The sequence below is a fragment of the Podarcis filfolensis genome (assembly GCF_964270895.1).
Source record: "Podarcis filfolensis genome assembly, chromosome: 1".
In the NCBI taxonomy this organism is placed as follows: domain Eukaryota; kingdom Metazoa; phylum Chordata; class Lepidosauria; order Squamata; family Lacertidae; genus Podarcis; species Podarcis filfolensis.
In genome coordinates, this window is record NC_139604.1 from 25,183,075 (window position 1) to 25,201,839 (window position 18,765).

The 18,765-nt window shown below is 39.3% G+C and overlaps 1 protein-coding gene and 1 long non-coding RNA gene across 5 annotated transcripts in view; both read right to left on the bottom strand.

Annotated features, from left to right (window-relative positions):
- The window catches only part of LOC310743828, a 603,392-nt gene that overhangs the window by 82,591 nt on the left and 502,036 nt on the right, over positions 1–18,765 (bottom strand). The window lies entirely within an intron of this gene.
- NCKAP1 (NCK associated protein 1) overlaps positions 1–18,765 on the bottom strand; it is a 47,734-nt gene that overhangs the window by 9,086 nt on the left and 19,883 nt on the right. For all 4 annotated transcript variants that reach the window (XM_083627205.1, XM_083627204.1, XM_083627203.1 and 1 more), the window contains exons 7-23: positions 18,638–18,728; positions 17,292–17,429; positions 15,919–15,967; positions 13,681–13,837; positions 13,112–13,168; positions 11,736–11,832; positions 11,498–11,604; positions 9,517–9,649; positions 8,125–8,206; positions 7,395–7,453; positions 5,709–5,854; positions 4,802–4,934; positions 4,064–4,183; positions 3,465–3,604; positions 2,459–2,590; positions 675–893; positions 59–189 (exon numbers count right to left, since the gene is read on the bottom strand). In XM_083627205.1, the coding sequence (XP_083483331.1) occupies positions 59–189; positions 675–893; positions 2,459–2,590; positions 3,465–3,604; positions 4,064–4,183; positions 4,802–4,934; positions 5,709–5,854; positions 7,395–7,453; positions 8,125–8,206; positions 9,517–9,649; positions 11,498–11,604; positions 11,736–11,832; positions 13,112–13,168; positions 13,681–13,837; positions 15,919–15,967; positions 17,292–17,429; positions 18,638–18,728 (1,991 nt within the window). The remainder of the gene's footprint in view (positions 1–58; positions 190–674; positions 894–2,458; positions 2,591–3,464; positions 3,605–4,063; positions 4,184–4,801; positions 4,935–5,708; positions 5,855–7,394; positions 7,454–8,124; positions 8,207–9,516; positions 9,650–11,497; positions 11,605–11,735; positions 11,833–13,111; positions 13,169–13,680; positions 13,838–15,918; positions 15,968–17,291; positions 17,430–18,637; positions 18,729–18,765) is intronic.

The following is an 18,765-nucleotide window of genomic DNA, read 5'->3' on the forward strand; positions in this document are numbered from 1 at the left end:
TTTGGTATAAAAATGAGACTTGGCTTTTCCACCCACCCTGAGCCTTGGGAAAACTCACCTGATATGTCTGAATATTCTTCTGCATTAAATGTCAGTTCGTTTTCAGTAGGCAAGTTCACAAATGCTTTCATCGCTGGGAAATAGGCTATGTGGCCATTACTGACTTGCCTCAGCAAGGTTTCCAGATACCTTCACGAAAGAAACAATTACAGTAGACTACAAACATTCCTTACTGTTAATTTCATTTACCACCTTAACTTTGATGAAAGCTGCACTGACACTGAATTTGTCACTGAGAGTTGATCTTGAAAGTCCACATAAAGCCACATCGACACACATGTATTAAGAATTGCATTGTCCTCAATGATGTTTCCCTTGAATAGTCAGCGACTTCATTTTAAATAAAAGTGTAGTTTGCTTTTAGTTTGCAATAGAAAGCTAAACGCTGTTACTTATTGGCATCCATTGTTCAAGTGGCATGCGATTCAGGTTTTTTTTGGACATTATCTCAATTTCAAGTTGCATGGGGAAGCGGGGCACAGCTCAGATTAAAAGCTGCAATTTGCCTCACTTTCACCTTGGCACTCTCCTCCTCCCAGATTTTTTTCTTTTCTGCATGAAAACTTTTATCTCACAAAGCAAAAGGGGTATAGGATGAAATCTCAGATTCTTACCAATTTGTGTACAGACTGGTAATGGTTGGCTCCCCATGACTATCTAAGTGCTGGGTTTGTTGAAGGAGGACGTTATTAAACACTCTTGTGATGTCAATCTGTACATAATTTTCTATTGATTGGAGTACTGTCATGTAGGCTCTCACACTTGTTAACAACTCAGAAGGTTTTGCGATCTCTTGTGTTGCTTGATTATACATAGTCATGCCAACAATTGACCTTCGAAAAGAAAGAAAGTTATTAGCATGCTACTGAAGTGAACCATGAGCGCTATGTCCTGCCTAATATCAAGGTGAGCCATCACTCCACTGGCATGTAGTGTTAACTGACCATTTGGGATAAATTTGGGATAAATTTGCACCAAGAGGCACCTGTACTTTTCTGACATTACCTGTTGTCTACTCTGACTTTGCTGAATATTGCCAACATAGAGTGAAAGCACACTGCAGCAGGGTGTTAGAAAGCTGCAAACTGGAGCTGAAGAAAGCTACTCCCCACAGCCATAGTACAGAAAGATGTATGGAGGGAAATTCAGAAACCTTATATTGAACTACAGTATTGCTATCTATTTGACCCCTGTATAAAAGTCAGATTTGCTGTTTGAAATTTGTACCAATTTAGTCCTAACAGTTACAGCTGTGAGAAATTTTAAAATTCTTATTTCCTATCTGTTCCTCTTCTTGAGATGCAAGTCTACTATTTGCTTATTAAATCAGATAATGGCAAGGGCAATATATGAAAAGCTCCCACATACAAGCAGGATATGAATCTTTCATTTTCCATCTCCCACTCACCAACTTTGCATGTACATAATTTGAATTCTGCACGCACAATTTTTCTTTTTGTAAAATAGGATTGATTCCTTCAATTTTGGGGATTTTGAAACTAGCAGGTTGAAACTGTTATGTATGGGCAACCACTAGGCTGGATGGAAGTTGGAGCAAAAGAAAAAGAAGGGCAATGTCAGCTCAAGATTAATTATTTGGTTATGTTGGACGAGAATAAATTTTTTAAAATGAATGCTTTTATTAAGTTCTAGCAAATAAGTCTCAATGCTGAAAGAACATTGCTAGTTATTTTTACAAGCTTGCCCCTGACACAAGCATGCTTTCAGAGATTTCTATCAGAAACTGTCACATAACAAAAATAAAAATGGCACAGCAGCAACCAACCCACCCACACTGAGAAATAGTCATGATATAAATAGCAAAGACATGTTTATATGGGCTACTAAACTAACCATATTTTTAATGGCAGAATGGTCTGTTTTTGGGAATCCAGCACTGCTGACTCTTTAGTGCACAATTGCTTTTTAAATACTTGAATCGCACAGAGCTCCCTTTGCAGTGTGGCATCTGCTCCCACACCATTTGAGCAACATCACAAGCACTAGGCCATAACATGGTAGTCCCTCATATGATCTTGACACTGTGGAAGGAGGAACACTAAAAAAGCATCTGCCATGGTACAAAGGAAGTGCCAGAATAAACCTTTTGTTGTGTGGTTGATAACTATCAGACGACACACAGAGACTGTGGAGTTTGATATTAGTACAATATATAACTTTGCTCAGACCAGACATTCATTTTAAGTTTGCAGCTGCAATGAGGAGCTCTGGGTGACTTCATGAGGTTTTTAACTGATTTTAGGGCTACATTGTTCCACCTCCTCTATCACTGGGGAAATTTTGTGTTAATAGGATTATATGATGAAAAGCAGGTTAAAGTATTCTTAAAAGTACTCAAGACAACTAAGTATCAAATGTGCAAGTTGGTGCCACTTACTTGGTAAAACGGATTTCCAGGTGTGATGTTAAGTATTCCCTTGGGGTAAAGGTGTGTTCCCACACAATCATGTTTGGAACGTAATTGATTGAGAAGCAGAGCTCAGAAAGTGCCGTGTGCAGTTTGTCTAGACTGCAAAAGACAAAACAAAAAATATGCACACAAACATGTAAGCCACATAAGCAAAGCCGTAACTATTACAGCCCCCTTCCACCTCAACCCAAAAAACATTAAAGATGGGCAAGGATATATAAGCTATTTTAAAGCAGAGCCATATAGTACCCTTGCCTGTGCTAAAAACAATGGCATAGGTCATATACGTACAGTGGTACCTCAGGTTACATATGCTTCAGGTTACATACACTTCAGGTTACACACTCCGCTAACCCAGAAATAGTGCTTCAGGTTAAGAACTTTGCTTCAGGATAAGAACAGAAATCGGGCTCTGGCGGCGCGGCAGCAGCAGGAGGGCCCATTAGCTAAAGTGGTGCTTCAGGTTAAGAACAGTTTCAGCTTAAGAACGGACCTCTGGAACAAATTAAGTACTTAACCCGAGGTACCACTGTACAAGACAGGATTATTATACCTCACCCCCCTCTTTTTTTTTTTTAGCATGCTGAATGGGAATGCAGAAAAAGATTACTGTTCATAAAGGTAAGTCTGTTTTGCAGGATAGGAATGCATGACATATTTTTATATAAACACATAGGATGGCATCCATTGGTGTTTCTCTACTGATAGAAGGTACCAGTCAGTGAAATTGGGAGGGATATATTTTCTAGGAATTCCCAGTCTGCAGCAGATTCAGAGGAAGCCATTGATGGAAACCTCCTCTCTTACTGTTCCACTGCCTGATGCCTTCTTGTCAGCAGATGACATCAACTGGATATGACCCACAAGAGCATTTTTTTAAATACATCTACAAAATGCCAGTGAATTGGTTCAAGAAGTTAGACTGCCTGTTAAGCAACATTTAAAAGAGAAGATAAGGATGAAAAAGACTCACTTGGTCACCACCAGCCTGTTTTTTCTCATGCTTTCTACTCCTGGTTTTTCTCTTTCTGGTTCTCCTTTCTTACCCGTCTGTTTTTTTGACTTTTTATTCACTGCTTGACTGATGGTTTTGGCACAATGCTTTGGCAGCAACTTAAAAAAAAATGCAGTTAGTTTCAAAATAGAGCTGCAGTTCACAAAAACCAATCACCATTAAATAGATCAAACTTCGCATTTCGATTTTAAACTGTTCGTTTTGTTTCCAATATACCAAATACTTGCAAACTACTCGATACCAACTCAAGTGATTTCAATGTAGTTACTATTCCTTCTAGTTAAGAACAGGAGAAGAACAACCTTCTATTACAAATATTATAAGCAAAACTTTATTAGAACCTTACGGAAAACTTTATCATATTTTAAGAACAAAGGAGATGGCACATTTATGTGATGACTCTACACCAAGGGGCTTGCAAACTAAAAATAAACCCAAGGAAAATAAAAAAGGGAGGGAAATGGAAGCAGGGACTAAACAAAGAATGTGCATTATTTCAGTAACTCATACAGAAGCTTTGCCACAGCAGGGTAATGGGACTAAAATAAAATTCTCACCTGGTCACTTAGAGTACATTGCTCAGTGCAAATATCTGTGATAAGGTTCCGAGCCTGCTTAGCCATTTCATCCAGGAACATGTTACAAAGGGAAAGACTACGGTCCCCAATGTGATGTCTCTATCAAGATAAAAACAGAAACCTTGTTTTTCCAAATTGTTGCCATAGTGCTTAAAAACATTTTAAAAAAATCATTATCAGTGAAACATGCTTGCACTAAGTTCATTTAAACAATGAACCATGGAACAGCAATAAATCAAGCCTCACAACCAGAAGTTATCTAAATCTATTTGCTGAAGATCCAAAAAGCTTGCTTTAAAAAAAATAAATGTATCCAAAGCTGCTTTAGCAGAGCTTTGATGGCACCACAGGACTTCAGTTTCTTCTTCTCCCCCTGTGCCCCTTTTTCTGGAAGGTCCTTCTGGAGCTGATTTTGAAGGTGCACAGGGGGCTGCAGGGGAAAGGTGAAAGGGAAACTTTCACTTCTGTATCTGCACATCCCTTGCACTAGCAGAACAGGAGCACTGGATACTGTTCATTGTGTATACAACTTAAAATGTCCACTTAATCAAATGTGGCTCCCTAAAAAACCAGAGTTAAGAAACAAGTTTTTGTAGGTGTAAATTTCAACTTACTTGCCACACTTCTCTATCCCATGTTCCCAATTTACTTATGTTTCTCTACCTTACTCTCTTCTTGTGAAAACCAATATCAAAGAGAAGATTATGGGTTCTTTACCTCTTCTGGGCACAGCTCGTGGGTGCAGCTCATAAAGTGAGTGCAAAGCAGTGGGAATGCAATGGAGTATCTGGACTGAGAGGGCAGTTCCAAACACTGCTGAAACATCTTCTCAAAAGCACGGCTATAGAAACTGTTCAGAAACACAGGTTAAGTTTTCATTCCACTGGGAGAAAGTAATTACAAAAAAACAAAACAAAAAACCATTTAACAGATGCAACTAAGCATATGAAAAATTTCAAATGCCAGCCATTTTATCCCATGTCCACACAATCACTGAACTTGAGCAATTACATGCACTTGTACCAGATCCTAATAATAAAAGAGTTGCACTCATGGTACTTTACATTACCAAGGGAACTGAAAGCAGGGGGGAAAGAATGTATTATTTAAACCTCCCACTACACGTACTGTAGCACAGCAAAAGCAATGACTTGATGGGGGGCGGTGAAATTAATGGGGGGGTGCAAGGTGTTGGATTATGCTACCCCCAAGTTACCCTTAGAGGTAGTATAAGCTGCTTCTAAAATTTCCAAAAGGACTAGTAAAGACCCAGCATAGGTTAGGATTACTCACTTCCACCCTCTACAGCATGTAGAACTTACTAACCAGGCAATCCTAAACACATCTACTCAGAAGTCCCAACTGAGTTCCATTAAGCTTACTCCCACTGCATTTTAAACATTCACAGCACTTCATAATTTGCACCTTCCCTTCACAGAAATCCTAGAGACAGGTATTTGTAATTTTCTTTTGTACAGAATATGTTATCTTGCTGCTGCTGTAGAAGGAGACCCGAGAAAACAAGACAGTCTCCAGCTGACAGCACATTGGCTCTTCCCCAAGAGCAAAACAAAACAAAAATCACAACCACGAGAAAGCTTTATAATGAAATTAAACAACATACCAAAATATAGAAAGATCAGATGTTTCCACCAACATCTCCACCAAGGAATCTACCATTTTTGTATGGAAAATGATTGTGTTCATCATCTTTCCAAGTTCTCTGTGGTCTGCGAGGCCAAGTGAAGCTTTAGATACACTAGTATAGGCCTGTTGGCACATAAAAAAGTAACAATTCACATTATCCAGGTTCTAATTCTCATCTCATCTAAAAATCTGCCTTCATTTGAATGCAAGCATCAGTTTTTTAAAAAAATGAGCAAAATCTACACACACACACACACACGGTAGCACTGTAGCTTGCTCTAATTTGCTTGGGGCAAGTCAAGTTTATAATACAACCCATTCTAAGCTGCCTTACTCCTCCATATCTACTTTTGGAACATGCTGAGGGTTTGCTCGTTCTTGAAACTGGGACTTTAAAAAATGTACAGATCCACAAAAGAGGTTATTTGAGGATTCACTAAGCAAGCCTTATTTTTCAGTTGCTTTACTTATACTTAAGAGTCAAATTCATATTTATAGACAAAACCTGCTTATAATATTTGTTGAAGAAAAGGTAAATATTTTCATAGTGGCACCCTACTAGGATCAAAACAATATCAGGGCATAGTAATGCCATACTATTTTGCTACTGCTGCAGATGTTACTTGAAAAGGGCTGGCTGTTCAAAAATTCCTCTTAGTTTGTAGCCAAAGATTTACTGGGCCCAATTTCAAAAAAACAGCACTTGAAGCATATACCATATTGTCTTATTTTTGGAAGGTGGGTTTTTTTGTTTTTTGTTTTAAAAACAAACCTAAATTCAGCATTGCATAAAAAGGAATGTATGTTCTTCCAACTCTTGTTTGCCTTTACAACTTCTTTGAACAACTGAGGAAAACCAGGCCTTTTACATTATCTCCTAACCAACTTCTAAGAAAAATGACTGGCTTAGTGTCTGGCAATGTGACCTTTCTACAAAGGTTCTCTTTGAGTATGTGTAATAAAGTGTTGAAGAACAGGACCTAACCTTCTCAACTCTGATTTGGCCGTACAGCTTTGTTATTACAGACTTCTCTTCTATCCTTATCACTCTATTTCACGCTTCCTGAAACTGTTTGATGTAATTCTGTGCTCCTGCTTTGAACAATGGGTGTGTGTGTGAAAACGTCTGCTGAAGTTTATCCTATGAAAAAGTTTTCAATTCAGATTAAATTTGTACATTGATATATGCTACTTCAGGTATTTCATGTGCCATTCTACTTTAAAAAGTAAATGCAGCACAGCTTTTTTTTAATATTTCATCTCCTTTTCACAATGCCTGCCTTTTCTGAACAACACATATGAATTAATCTATCTTTCTTTACAATTTTGCATCGTTCATATTATGGGCAGCAGCAAAAGCAGTGGTAGTCTACTACTGAATTTACTCAAAACTAGTCAGCCTACATATTTTTCTCCACCACGATCTTGGCTTTATCCTCCTTTTAGCTGTTTTGTTTGTTTGTTTGTTTGTTTGTGAAAAACACCCTGCTCATACTGTGAACCATTCCCTTCCTGAATGCCTGTTTGGGAAATACATGAATTTCAAAATGTGAACTCAAATATTTAAATCAATTATTTTAAATCACTTTGATTTAAAACTGATCTACTCTTTAACACAGGGAAAGCAATATTGCTTTGAAGAGTGCACAAAAGTAATTCTTACCTGTAATCTAAACCAATCGAGCCTCATTCCTCTGAAGTCAAATACCTCCCCATCTTCAACTGCATCATGTGGAAAAATAAAATATGAAAAAACCATTTGGACAAATGTTTCACCCACTTAATACACATATTTAAAGTCAACAAAAAATGGAGGGGTGGGGAGAGCTGGCATGTGTATCTTATTTACAGAGCAGTCTTATGTGTATTTACTCAGAAGAAATACCCACGCTTTTTAGTATAATTTATTCCCAAGGTAAGCATGTGTAGGATTACGGTCTCAAAAGTATACATGCCTTACAGTCCAGTCCATTCTGAACTTAATGGGATTAACTCCCATGCAAGTATATATAGGATTGCAACCTTAGTTTTTCACAAGCCAATGGATAGCAAATGTAGGGTTTCCAAAGGTCATCAGAAGAAGGCAGCAATTCACAAGGCTTGTATGCTCCTCTCATGAACATGGCAGTGTCCTCTATATGTAGAAATGCACAGAGGATCTGAATGTTACATATCTATCCACAATATGTACAGGAATTAGTACTCTCTAAGGCAGCAGATTGTCTTGGACTGTAAGTTCCACCTTCCCTGCTATTGCCCAAGCTCTAGGGAGGTGCTGAGAGTCGACCCAACAAAATCTGCAGGACCTCATGTTACCCACTTAAGACACACTATTTCCACTTTTGCTATGGCAGACATAGTTTAAGTTCATGGCTTACATATACATAACTTACCTTGCTTCACACTTAAGGAGGTCATGGTGTTTACAAAAGAGGACATAATGATGGACTCATCTTCAGGGCATACCGAAAGATTCTAAAAATCAGAAACCAGGACACTACTGTGTTATAGCAGTTATTTTTCCAGCTACACAATTATCACTGCATCACAATAAAGCGGAGAACACATCAACGGATATGTGGCTGGCAGGAAACTCCTGTGCAGCTCCATCTGGACCTCAGCCTGGTGCTTGTCTTTGTATGAGATCACAGGTTATGGTATGAAGGCATGTGAGGCCACCACTTAAGTAGGTCTGGGCCTTATCGCTGCCTGAATAGCACACAGGCTCCACAATGAAAGAAGCGTGGGATATAAATATAAGGACATAAATTTTAAAAGTAGCGGGATAAATAGTGAGTGGTGCCAGTGGAGCACATGTAGGACTAAGGTGCACATAGTTTATGTATGAGAGAGGACTGTGTGTGAAGGACTGTGTGTGAAGTACATGAGAAGAAGGGCAGCTGTATACAGAGAGCCTGCTTCTTCTCCCTGCACCACCTCAAAATCACCCCACAAACTTTCAGACTTCCACTTGGGCAATTAAAGTATGGAAACTGTTTTTCTGACATAGGGTTGCGAAGTGGGGTTAGTATTATTTCACGGGTGCCAATGTCACTTAATCCACCTAATGTCACTTAATCCACCAAGTCTATGATGCTTGTAATTTGTTTCTCAATATAGGGAATCAAGAATCTGGCACATTTTTAGCAGTAGTCCAAAATAATGGAAGTTATGAGCGCTGTATAATAGGATCCTGAATATTTATTTGTGAAAGCAAGACCATTTTAAAGAGCTCCCCTGCCCATTCAGATGTAATAAACAAATGCTATAATGTACACAATTAAAGGGGCTGAGAACTACAGAGAAGAGACACTGGTTGCTGATTGACTCCATTTTGTTTTCAAACAGCCTTCCCTCATTACAATGTCATCTTAACTACATGCTATTGAAAATTAACAAAAAGATTATTTCCTCCCCAATACAAGCAGCTTTATCTCTACAGGATGACTACTAGTTTAAATGCTGAACATCTACGCGGATGTGTTGTGTAGTATAAAATCTGAGCTCCATCTAGTGGGCAATGAAAAAGTAAAATAGTCATTTTTCAGTGATTGATAGTAACTATGTATCTGTGATTGACTGGTGTCTGTACAAAATATGTAGTTTCTATGGAACCTGTATATCCTGTTTTAGTCTTTGGGTTGCCTAATAGAAGTTCACACCTTACAGGATACTTTAAAGGGTATTTTAACTTCTTAGCATTTCTTCACTCAGGATGAAAATCAACAAGTCAGTACTTAATTCAGTACTTGTAATCTTTTTATAGCAATATCCTCACCACTTACCTGCACAAGTTCATTTAAGACAACTGCATCAAAGCCCGATAGGTACTGCACATAGTATCTTTGCATAACTGGGCCATATTTTCGTACATGTGCCCTGAGCTCTTCCATGTAGAAAATCAGCTCTGCTATGTGCCTTAGGAACGAAAGAGAAACAAAGAATATTGACTAATGTAAGCATGTGTGAAAAATGTCAAGTGGTGTGAAATTCTCATTTTCAGGCTATTTATTGGTCCTTAAATCATGGTTATTTGCTACTTAAGTATATCCAAGTTTTCAGTGAGATAGAGAGAACGCTAGCAGGGAAACTACATGTGGAAAGCCATAATTAAGTAAATAAACACATTTGCTTTATTACTGAAAAAGCTCTCTAGCTTTGCCCCAGTGAGCCCACATAATTAAAGAAAACAGCTATTAAAAGATATATTTGGAAGAGGGGGGGCGAAGCGGTGGAATTAAGAAAACAAAGAGGGATGGTTTTGCTGACATCACCACTCTTGTTTCCAAGCCCAGTGGGAAGCTACTTGCAGAAAATGTTAAGGGCTGGGTCACAACATGCTTTGAAGTTCAAAAGAAACACTTCTGAAAACAACCTATGGGACAAATGTTCCTGTTGATCCTCTAGAACTGACAATCAATAAAAGTGCATGGCACACATCCTCTTACATTGCTCTGATTAGAAAAGTATGTGTTGTTTTGGGGAGCAGATTGCTGGGTGCTGAACAGCCACAAGAGAAGGCAACATTCCTCCAGGATCCTGGACTACTATCGCCAAACTGATCCTGAAGGTATTATCTTAGCAGACCAAGCTTGGACAACTATTAAAGGCCTGCCACTACTCGTTTATTTTGTTGTGATATCAGGATTTTCTACATTTTGTAAACGTAAATCAGTTATGGAACTTTATGTATGTGAAGAACCACATGCCGATTGGGAAAAAAGGCATTCAACTATTTGTTTATACATAAAAGTGAAGTTTCAATACAGACACAATTTGCAAAGACAGAAAAAATGAATCTAGATTCAGGTAAGTATCTGAAGAAGTGTGCATGCATACGAAAGCTTACACCCAGAACAAACTTAGTTGGTCTCTAATGTGCTACTGGACAATTTTTTAATTTATTTAGAAAAAGTGACTGTACAACTTGCTATATAGGGCTTCATATTTACACCAGGAAACTATCCCCCAATTATTGGATGTACTTTGGGGAGTCACAAGACTCTGCTGCTTTTGCTGAAACAGACTAAGAGTTATCCCTTTGGAAATGGTTACAATCTAGACTAGAGAGTTATGCAACTAACTGTTGCAAGCTCAGCGCAGCTTTTGTTTGTAATCTGCAAACACAAACACACAGGAATGATAAGCTGCTTTTAAGACTTAGCCTGCACTCATACACACATTTCTGAGAGTAAATACCACTGAATTAAATGGGGCTTACTTTTAAGTAGACATGTATAGGATTGCACTTTTAATGTCATTTCAAGGCAGGACTACAGTGTAGCAGCAGGTGTGTGAAGAATCAAAGAAAATGTTTGAAATCTTTTTAGGGAAGCTTCTACATAAACTCTCTGGATTAAGGCCAATGTGGCATTTTTCACCACTACCCTGCCCAATGCATGCTGACTATTTAAAGGAGCTGAGTTTGGGGACATGGCTAGATAGACACGAGACCTTTGCTATATGAATTCCAGCACATTATTCTGAACTGAATGGCTTTGCATTCATTACACTCACAAATGTATCGTATGTTTTCACACCCCACAGTAGCGAAGGGAAACATTATTTTAACATATCTAGGAATAACGGTGATCAACCAAGTCAAGGAAAAAACCTCCATATATCAATGCAATCAAGACCACAATATGCCTGAAGAATAAGAAGAAAAACAAGTAGTAGTACACTATACCAAAGTGCTTTGGCAACAGTGGGTTCCATATCATGCAAGAAATCTGAATTTTAAAATATACCAGATATGAAACGTACTTATCTATGAAATCATCTGCACTCTTCTTTGGCATGTTATCTGCATGTCGTAGAAGCCAAATAATTTCATCACGAGCAAACGATAATGCCATAAAGACGAAAAGTGCCTGGAAAAAACCAAACACACATTAAAATGTTTTCCTTTGCAGATATTATAAGTGAATGTACAGCAAATGGAAATGAACTCTGTGGATTGCGCCCGTAAATAATTTCCCTCCTATTTACTAAGCTTACTTACCTTGGGACCCAACAGTCCTGGCTGATCTGACAGGACAGTAGCTAGTTCTTTCAGTGCAGACCGTAAAAATTTGCGTCTTTCTCTGTGCATTGAACCACTGTTTTCAGAATACAAATACTGCAATTAATCACCAATATACTGTACTTCAAAAATCATTTCAAGTTGTGCTTAGAGTCCATGGCAGTGCATTCTCAATTAAAAATGGTGTTTAAAAACCACCTCTCATATTGCTCCTTAAGATCAAGTTTTAATACATTTGTGAGGCCATTACGTTTTCATGTTACCAGTGGAAATAAAGATTTAAAGAAAACAGTTATGTAAAATCTGTTTTTGACAGTTTTTTTATATTGGCTGGAACACTGCCTCTGACTTTTATGTAAAGTATGCAGGAAACTGGTCTGAGAAAAGAGGTAGGAAGCATGTGGCTCTCCAGATTTTTGGGGGACTCCAGCTCTTAGCAGCCCCAGACAGCATGACCCACAGTCATGGATAATGGGAGTTGTAGTCCAGTAGTACCTGGATGGTCACATATTTGCCACCCCTGTACTAAATAATAATATCCAAGATCAGACCAGCCATGCCTGGAGAGCTCAGTTGGTTAGAAGGTGGTGCTGATAACACCAAGCTTGCAGGTTCGATCCCTGTATGGGACAACTGAATATTCCTGCATTGCGGTGGGTTGGACTTGATGATCCTTAGCGTCCCTTCCAGCTCTACAACTCTATGTAAGGCAAAGGTAGGAAATGATTTTCATCCCAGGGTTGAATTCTTTTCTGGGCAATCTTCCATGAGCCACATGCCCATAGTGGATGGGGCCAGAGGTCAAAGCGGGCAGAGTACTTAATATGAATTTTACCATCGTACAGTAGGCTACACACAGCAACCACTCTGCCCTCCATCCAAGCAGCATTATCAGAGTTCAAGGACATGTTCCAGTCAGGCAAGAAGAGTGCAAAGCAGAGCTATAAGGGATGTGGCCTGTGGGGGGGGTGACCTTGAGAGAGACCAAAGGGCCAGATAGGGGTCTGGAGAGACACATTTGGCCCCTGGCCCTGAAGGTCTCCATTCCCAATGTAAGGGAACACAGAGTGGAATTCATCATATAAAATATAGGCTTGGATTGAAAGATCCAGCTGGTGAACAGGAAGCAAAACCAGCTACAGAGAGATGGACCTTCCAAATATGTAGGAGCAGCAGATGAGGAAAGAGAAACTGGCAACTCTCTACCCAAAACAAGCAGGAGATTCTTCTGTTTGCCATGAGGTACTTTTAAGCAACTATCTTTCAGCATTGCTGATACAGTTGTATAATTTGGCTAAATACTGAAACACGTAATTAGTAGTATTTTATAAAAACACATTTTACAGTACACTTACGCATGTGATACAGCTGCTTCCTTGCACTCTCTTATGTCGTTAATACGTTTGTTATAGCTGCAAGTGTAAACAAAATGTATAAACATATTGGTGATAAAGACTTCCCGTCTCTCTACAATTGCATCAGAAAGAGCAACTTGCCTTTAACTAACCAGTTCCTGGAAAAAGGCTTCCCAACGGGTCAGTTAAGGTCCTGTATTTAGATCAAATGCCATCTCAGACTTAGGAATAAGTGAACGTGGAGCTAGGCTTCAATTTCTGACCAAAGTTAAAAGGCATGCAACCAAAAGCAAAGTTTACATTTAAAGCAACTCCAAGAATTAGGTGTAAAAACCCCCAATTCAAGCACAATGAAGAACCTGGGTAAAGGAAAGTGGGGTATTTTATGTGGAGGAAAGTAAAAGGAGGGAGAGCATATGCAAGATGCTGCTGCTTTCTCAATCTCAATCCTAGATATCACTGAATTCCACAAGACTTCTCTTGTTCATCTATCTCTCATTTGCTACTATATGCACATATATAGCAAATGCAATAAAATCTAATCTATATCTATATTTTAAAAACCGTACCCTCTTATGTTTACAAACAAGTCTTCTGCAGCTTTGTGAATATGGAAAACTTCATCCCGAAACAAAGCCAAGCAAGAACTGCTTTGAAGAGCAAGCTTCCAAAGGGTCAAAGCAGTTGCATCACTGTTCAGGACTCCATGGCACAAAATAAACCCAACTTTGAAAAGAGAAAGAAAAATCAGCATTATGTAAAAGTCATGGTGACAAATTCAAACTGTTGTCTGTACCACCAGTGGTCCACAAGCTTCATTAAGGTGGTCTGCAGCATTCAGTGGATTTGTAGTTGAAGATAGGAGATGACACATCCATTGTATTAAATATTCATATTGATTTTTAATGGTATTTTAATTCTTTGTCCTATTTCTTATATTGCATTTAACTGTATAGGTGTCTCCCCACTTGAATGCAATCAGCATGTGTGTTCCAGCTGACACACACGAAAAAAGGTTCAAAAAGGGGGTGGAACAGGGCCAGAAGTGAAACAGGGTAATCCTCACTTTCGCACATCCTGGTGATGCACATGGCTGGCCCAAAATGGAACCCCCATGTAAGTGGGGATTCCCCTGTACTACAATTCCATGGAATGCAATAAAATCTAATGTAAGAAGAATTAAGCAGCACTAAAAACACAATTAAAAATCATACAGCATCTAGCACAGTGCATTACAATTGCTATAACAAGCTGAAAAATCATTAAGTGCTCCACTAAGATCCTCAGCAATTTTCAAGGGGTCCATGGGGGGGGGAAGGTTTGGGAACCACCGTTTTATAGGAACATGGGAAGCTTATAATGAGTTAAACCATTGGTCCATCTAGCCCAACAAGGTGACTGGCAGGAGACAGAAAGGAGCTTCTGCATGCAAGTGAGATTGCTCTGTCACATGTGTGGTCTTCCCCATAGATTTATTTTACTGCAACTAACAGGTAAATCCTCAACCTATTTGTCATTAACAGTCAATGGACTGTAGTCAGCTAAACAGTTCCATTAAAACAAGAGCTTTTGGCTGTGCAGCGGAATTTCCCTGCCCTCTCCTTTCCCCACTATCTGAATCTGCTCCAGAGGGTGGGGGGTGAGGGAACCCAGAACATATTAGGAAGGGGACACATGAGGGATGTATGAGTAAAGGAAGCTCCATTGTGTGGCCAAAAGTGCTTGTGCCAGTGGAAATGTTTGGATGCTGCCCAAGTATCCTAACGTAAGTCCAAAGCTCACAATAATCAATTTAGGAATAAAGGCTTAATATAGAAAATGCACAGTAGAAAGAAATGCTGATAAATCTGATTATAAATTTGCAACATCAACATGGGAAGCAATTTTTGAAAGAGAGGCTCAGGTCCAGCCCTACTGGATACGATAGCAAAACAATGTTTGTGCATTTTACCCATAAATAGTATATCTTTTTTCTAGCATATCATCTGCATTTATTCATGCTGCAAAATGAAATTCTACAGCATGTATAAGTACTCTTGAACAGGCCAAATACAGTAACAAAACAGCCAATGGTGTCAACTTGCACAAAGAACTTTATCACATGCAAAGGAGTCTTTCTCTTCTCCACCCTGCAGCTCCTGCTCCCACCCTTCAAAAACTCCTCTGGAGATTTAGGAGAACTTGTCAGAACATATCTGATGGGTGGGAAAAGAGAAGGGACAAGTCCAATTGCACCTGCTGATGTGATGTTTGATCTCACCCATAGGACACAACCCAGCCAAAGTTAAGCAGTTTAAAGTTCTATTACTTCCCCGTTGATACCAATGGAATTAGAAGTGCTTAGCTCTGGAACATGCTTACAAAATTCCAATACCTCAGAACTTAGAGGTTACACAATTGTAACATTGCCTTTTATTAATGGGATGATGAGATCAGAATAGCCTCAGCCTAGCTCCCGTATATGAGCTCCCTGCACACTCCCGCCCAGTGTCTTCACTAAGCTAATAGCTAAGTCAATACCAATGCTAGCCATTGCTAAGCACAGTTTGTTTTAAAATTTGAAAATTTTGAAAATTGTTAAAGAATCCTGATAAAGACCAAAACTTGGTTACAATTATGTTGGTTAGCAATGGTTTAAGCTACGAGTGCATTTTGCACATATGAAGACTGGGCCTTGGGAGACAGAATGAATGCTCCTGCTCCCTTAACCATGGCTAAGAGGTGGGCACTGTTACATCTGAACTGACCTCGTGGCTCCATTATACATGAAAACAGCTGTAAAGAAACAGGAAGCACTTCAAACTTACATATGATCCACTTCTCCATTGTATCCAGAGACAGGTATTCGCATGGCATCTGTTTGTAAAAACAAGCTGTCATCAGAAAATGACACATTGCAATCTAGTTAATACATGAGCTCTGGGTACAATACTTTAAACAAGGCTGATGAAATAATCACAGCTCTCTAAGTGAAATCATTTATTTAGGGAAGGGCTGCTTCCCTAAATGGTTCCCTAAAGGGTTTAAAATACACTTTCAGGGCTTCTCCATGTTTGCTCTAAACCAACTCTTCCTGATCCTTTGTGTGGGCACACCCTGGAAAGGCACGGTCCATATGCTGGGCACAGTTCTAACTCTAGGAGCTTATGGTACATCTTTTTGGTTCCAGGAACAAATGGACAATCTATGCTATGACCTAGCAGCCTGATGAGGCACACAGATCAAAATTATCTTAAATGATCTGAGATCCACTTGTTACTCACTCCGGCTTTGAGGCAGTGGGAAGACAGCTGGAGGACAGGTAGAGTAAAACTCATGGGAAGGTTATTCAAACACTAGCAAGAGACTATTACTGGGCCTACTCTGTGGTGAAGAAACTATCCTTCTGCATCTTCTCGGTGTCATTCAGCAGAGCTTTGGAAATCTGCCAGGGGCAGATGCAACAGAACCTTTTGGTATAATGCTGCAACACATTTGTAAGACACTTTGAGGACAAAGTTGCCCATATCCATTATGACTTATGACTCCACATCTTGTCCTGTCACCTTCCACACGTCCCTCAGAGAAGGCAAATGGAGAAGGGTCTCTGATGGTGAATGAAGTTCAGGTAGGTTCATATGAGCAGAGGTAACCCCTGGGGTATTGGGGTCCTGAGCTGCATAAGGTTTTATATATCAAAAACATAACTCTGAATTGAGTTTGGAAAATAATTGTAACTGGCACAGTTGTGACAGAATTAGTGCTACACACTCAGATCAGAGTCAGAAATCTGTCTGCCAAATTCTGTACTAGCTGCAGTTTCTAAACCATCTTCATCAGCTGCCCCACATATAACACGCATGGCAGTAATTAATCTAAAGGTTACTAGAGTGCAAACAGCAAAAGTTAGGGTCATATCTGGGCCACCAGCTGATGCTGATGGAAGGCACTGTGTGCCATTGAGGCCACTTGTGCCTTGAGTAACAGTATATCCATAAGTACCCCCAAAATGCACACTTGTTCCTTCGGGGGGAGTCTAACCTCATTACACACACACACACACACACACACACACAGAGAGAGAGAGAGAGAGAGAGAGAGAGAGAGAGAGAGAGAGAGAATAACCTCAGCTGGGAATTTTCAAAAGCAAACCTCACAAACTTTAAGTTCTACAGAATTGAATCAAAGTAAAGTATCGTACTGTGTCTGACTGTGCAGGATTAAGCATTGTGCTGGGAGCGCTGATGAGGCTCAAGAGTTGTGCGTTTCTCCATTGGTCAGCTGAGAGGTTTCGTCGAGGATAGACCATCTGGAGTGAGATTAGGGCATCTGAAAGAGCCTAGAACAGAGTAAATACAAACATATTGTTTTGAACGATTAGCAGTTAAGTGCAATAAATACAATTTAACATTTTTCTAATCTATTCCATTATTACAGTACTCTCAAGCATCTAATGGTCATGTATTTCATGTCTATCCAAAGCTGTATGAGACAAATGCTGGGGCTTGATATATTTTTTCCTTGCCTCACATACTTGCAACCTTTGCCAAAGGATTTTAAAATTTAAAATATTATTTTAAAGTGCAAATTGTAAGTTCTTAAATAACTAGGTTGATATTAGAGAATTTGGATACAGTATAAGCATGTTATCCCTACAGTCAATTTCTAAGCTGAACCAATGTATCTATCAGACAGAAAACCCCCCTTTAGCTAAATATACGTAAATGAAGAACCAATTTGATCATTTCTCAAAGACTCGAAGCTTGCTTCAAACTGTCATGGGCACGGCATATTTATTTCCTACTCTGCTTTTTTTGCAAGGATGGGAATAGCCACAGCAGAGTAGGACAGAAAGGAGCAACACTGGAAAGAAGTGAAAATAACAGACCTCAGGATTTTGCGGAGAATGTACATGGGCTAAAAGTGGAAAGTTTATATGCACGGTCCCCTTTTCAGGTGTTCTAATTTTGAGAGGGTCTGAAGGGGAATTCTAAGTGCATTCACCTGAATGTGCTTAGAATCCCCCTTCAGACCTTCTTTCTAAATATGGGAAGGTTTGAAGTAGTATCGGTGTGCAGGGAAACACTGCAGCAGGGATTGTGCATGCACACCCCCAACTTGACCTTTTCAGGCCCACACTTGTGTCTGAAGAGGTGGTTCGGTGTGCTGGTACCTTATTCCCACACTTAAGCCTGCAATCCTATGCTCACTTTCCTGGGAATAAGCCCCAATGGATTCAATGGAACTTTCCTCTTCTAAGTAGACATCTTCAGAACTGCCATTAACCTCACAAACTATCATGGGTTTGGGTTGTAAAAAGGACCCTATATGGAAATATCCTGAAGACTTTTCCATTATAGTGCTAAATGAACTATTTAATTCTTTTAAATGCACACAGAAAGAGGGGAAAGCTTGTCAATTTTATTAAAAACTGCTTATCCTCAATTTTCTATTTTTTAAAAAAACCTATACACATTTATTTTCAGAAAAAAGAGGGGAGAGACAGTCAGACGAATGGTCAGAAAGAGAAAAAAGGCTTATACATACTTTACTATGTGGTACAAATTCCTCCATCATCTTCTTCAAAGGGTTCTCATAATCCACAATCATCTGGCCAAGACGTGGGTATTCCCTATCACTAAAAAAAGCAACAAACGAGATTAAGGAAAATGCAT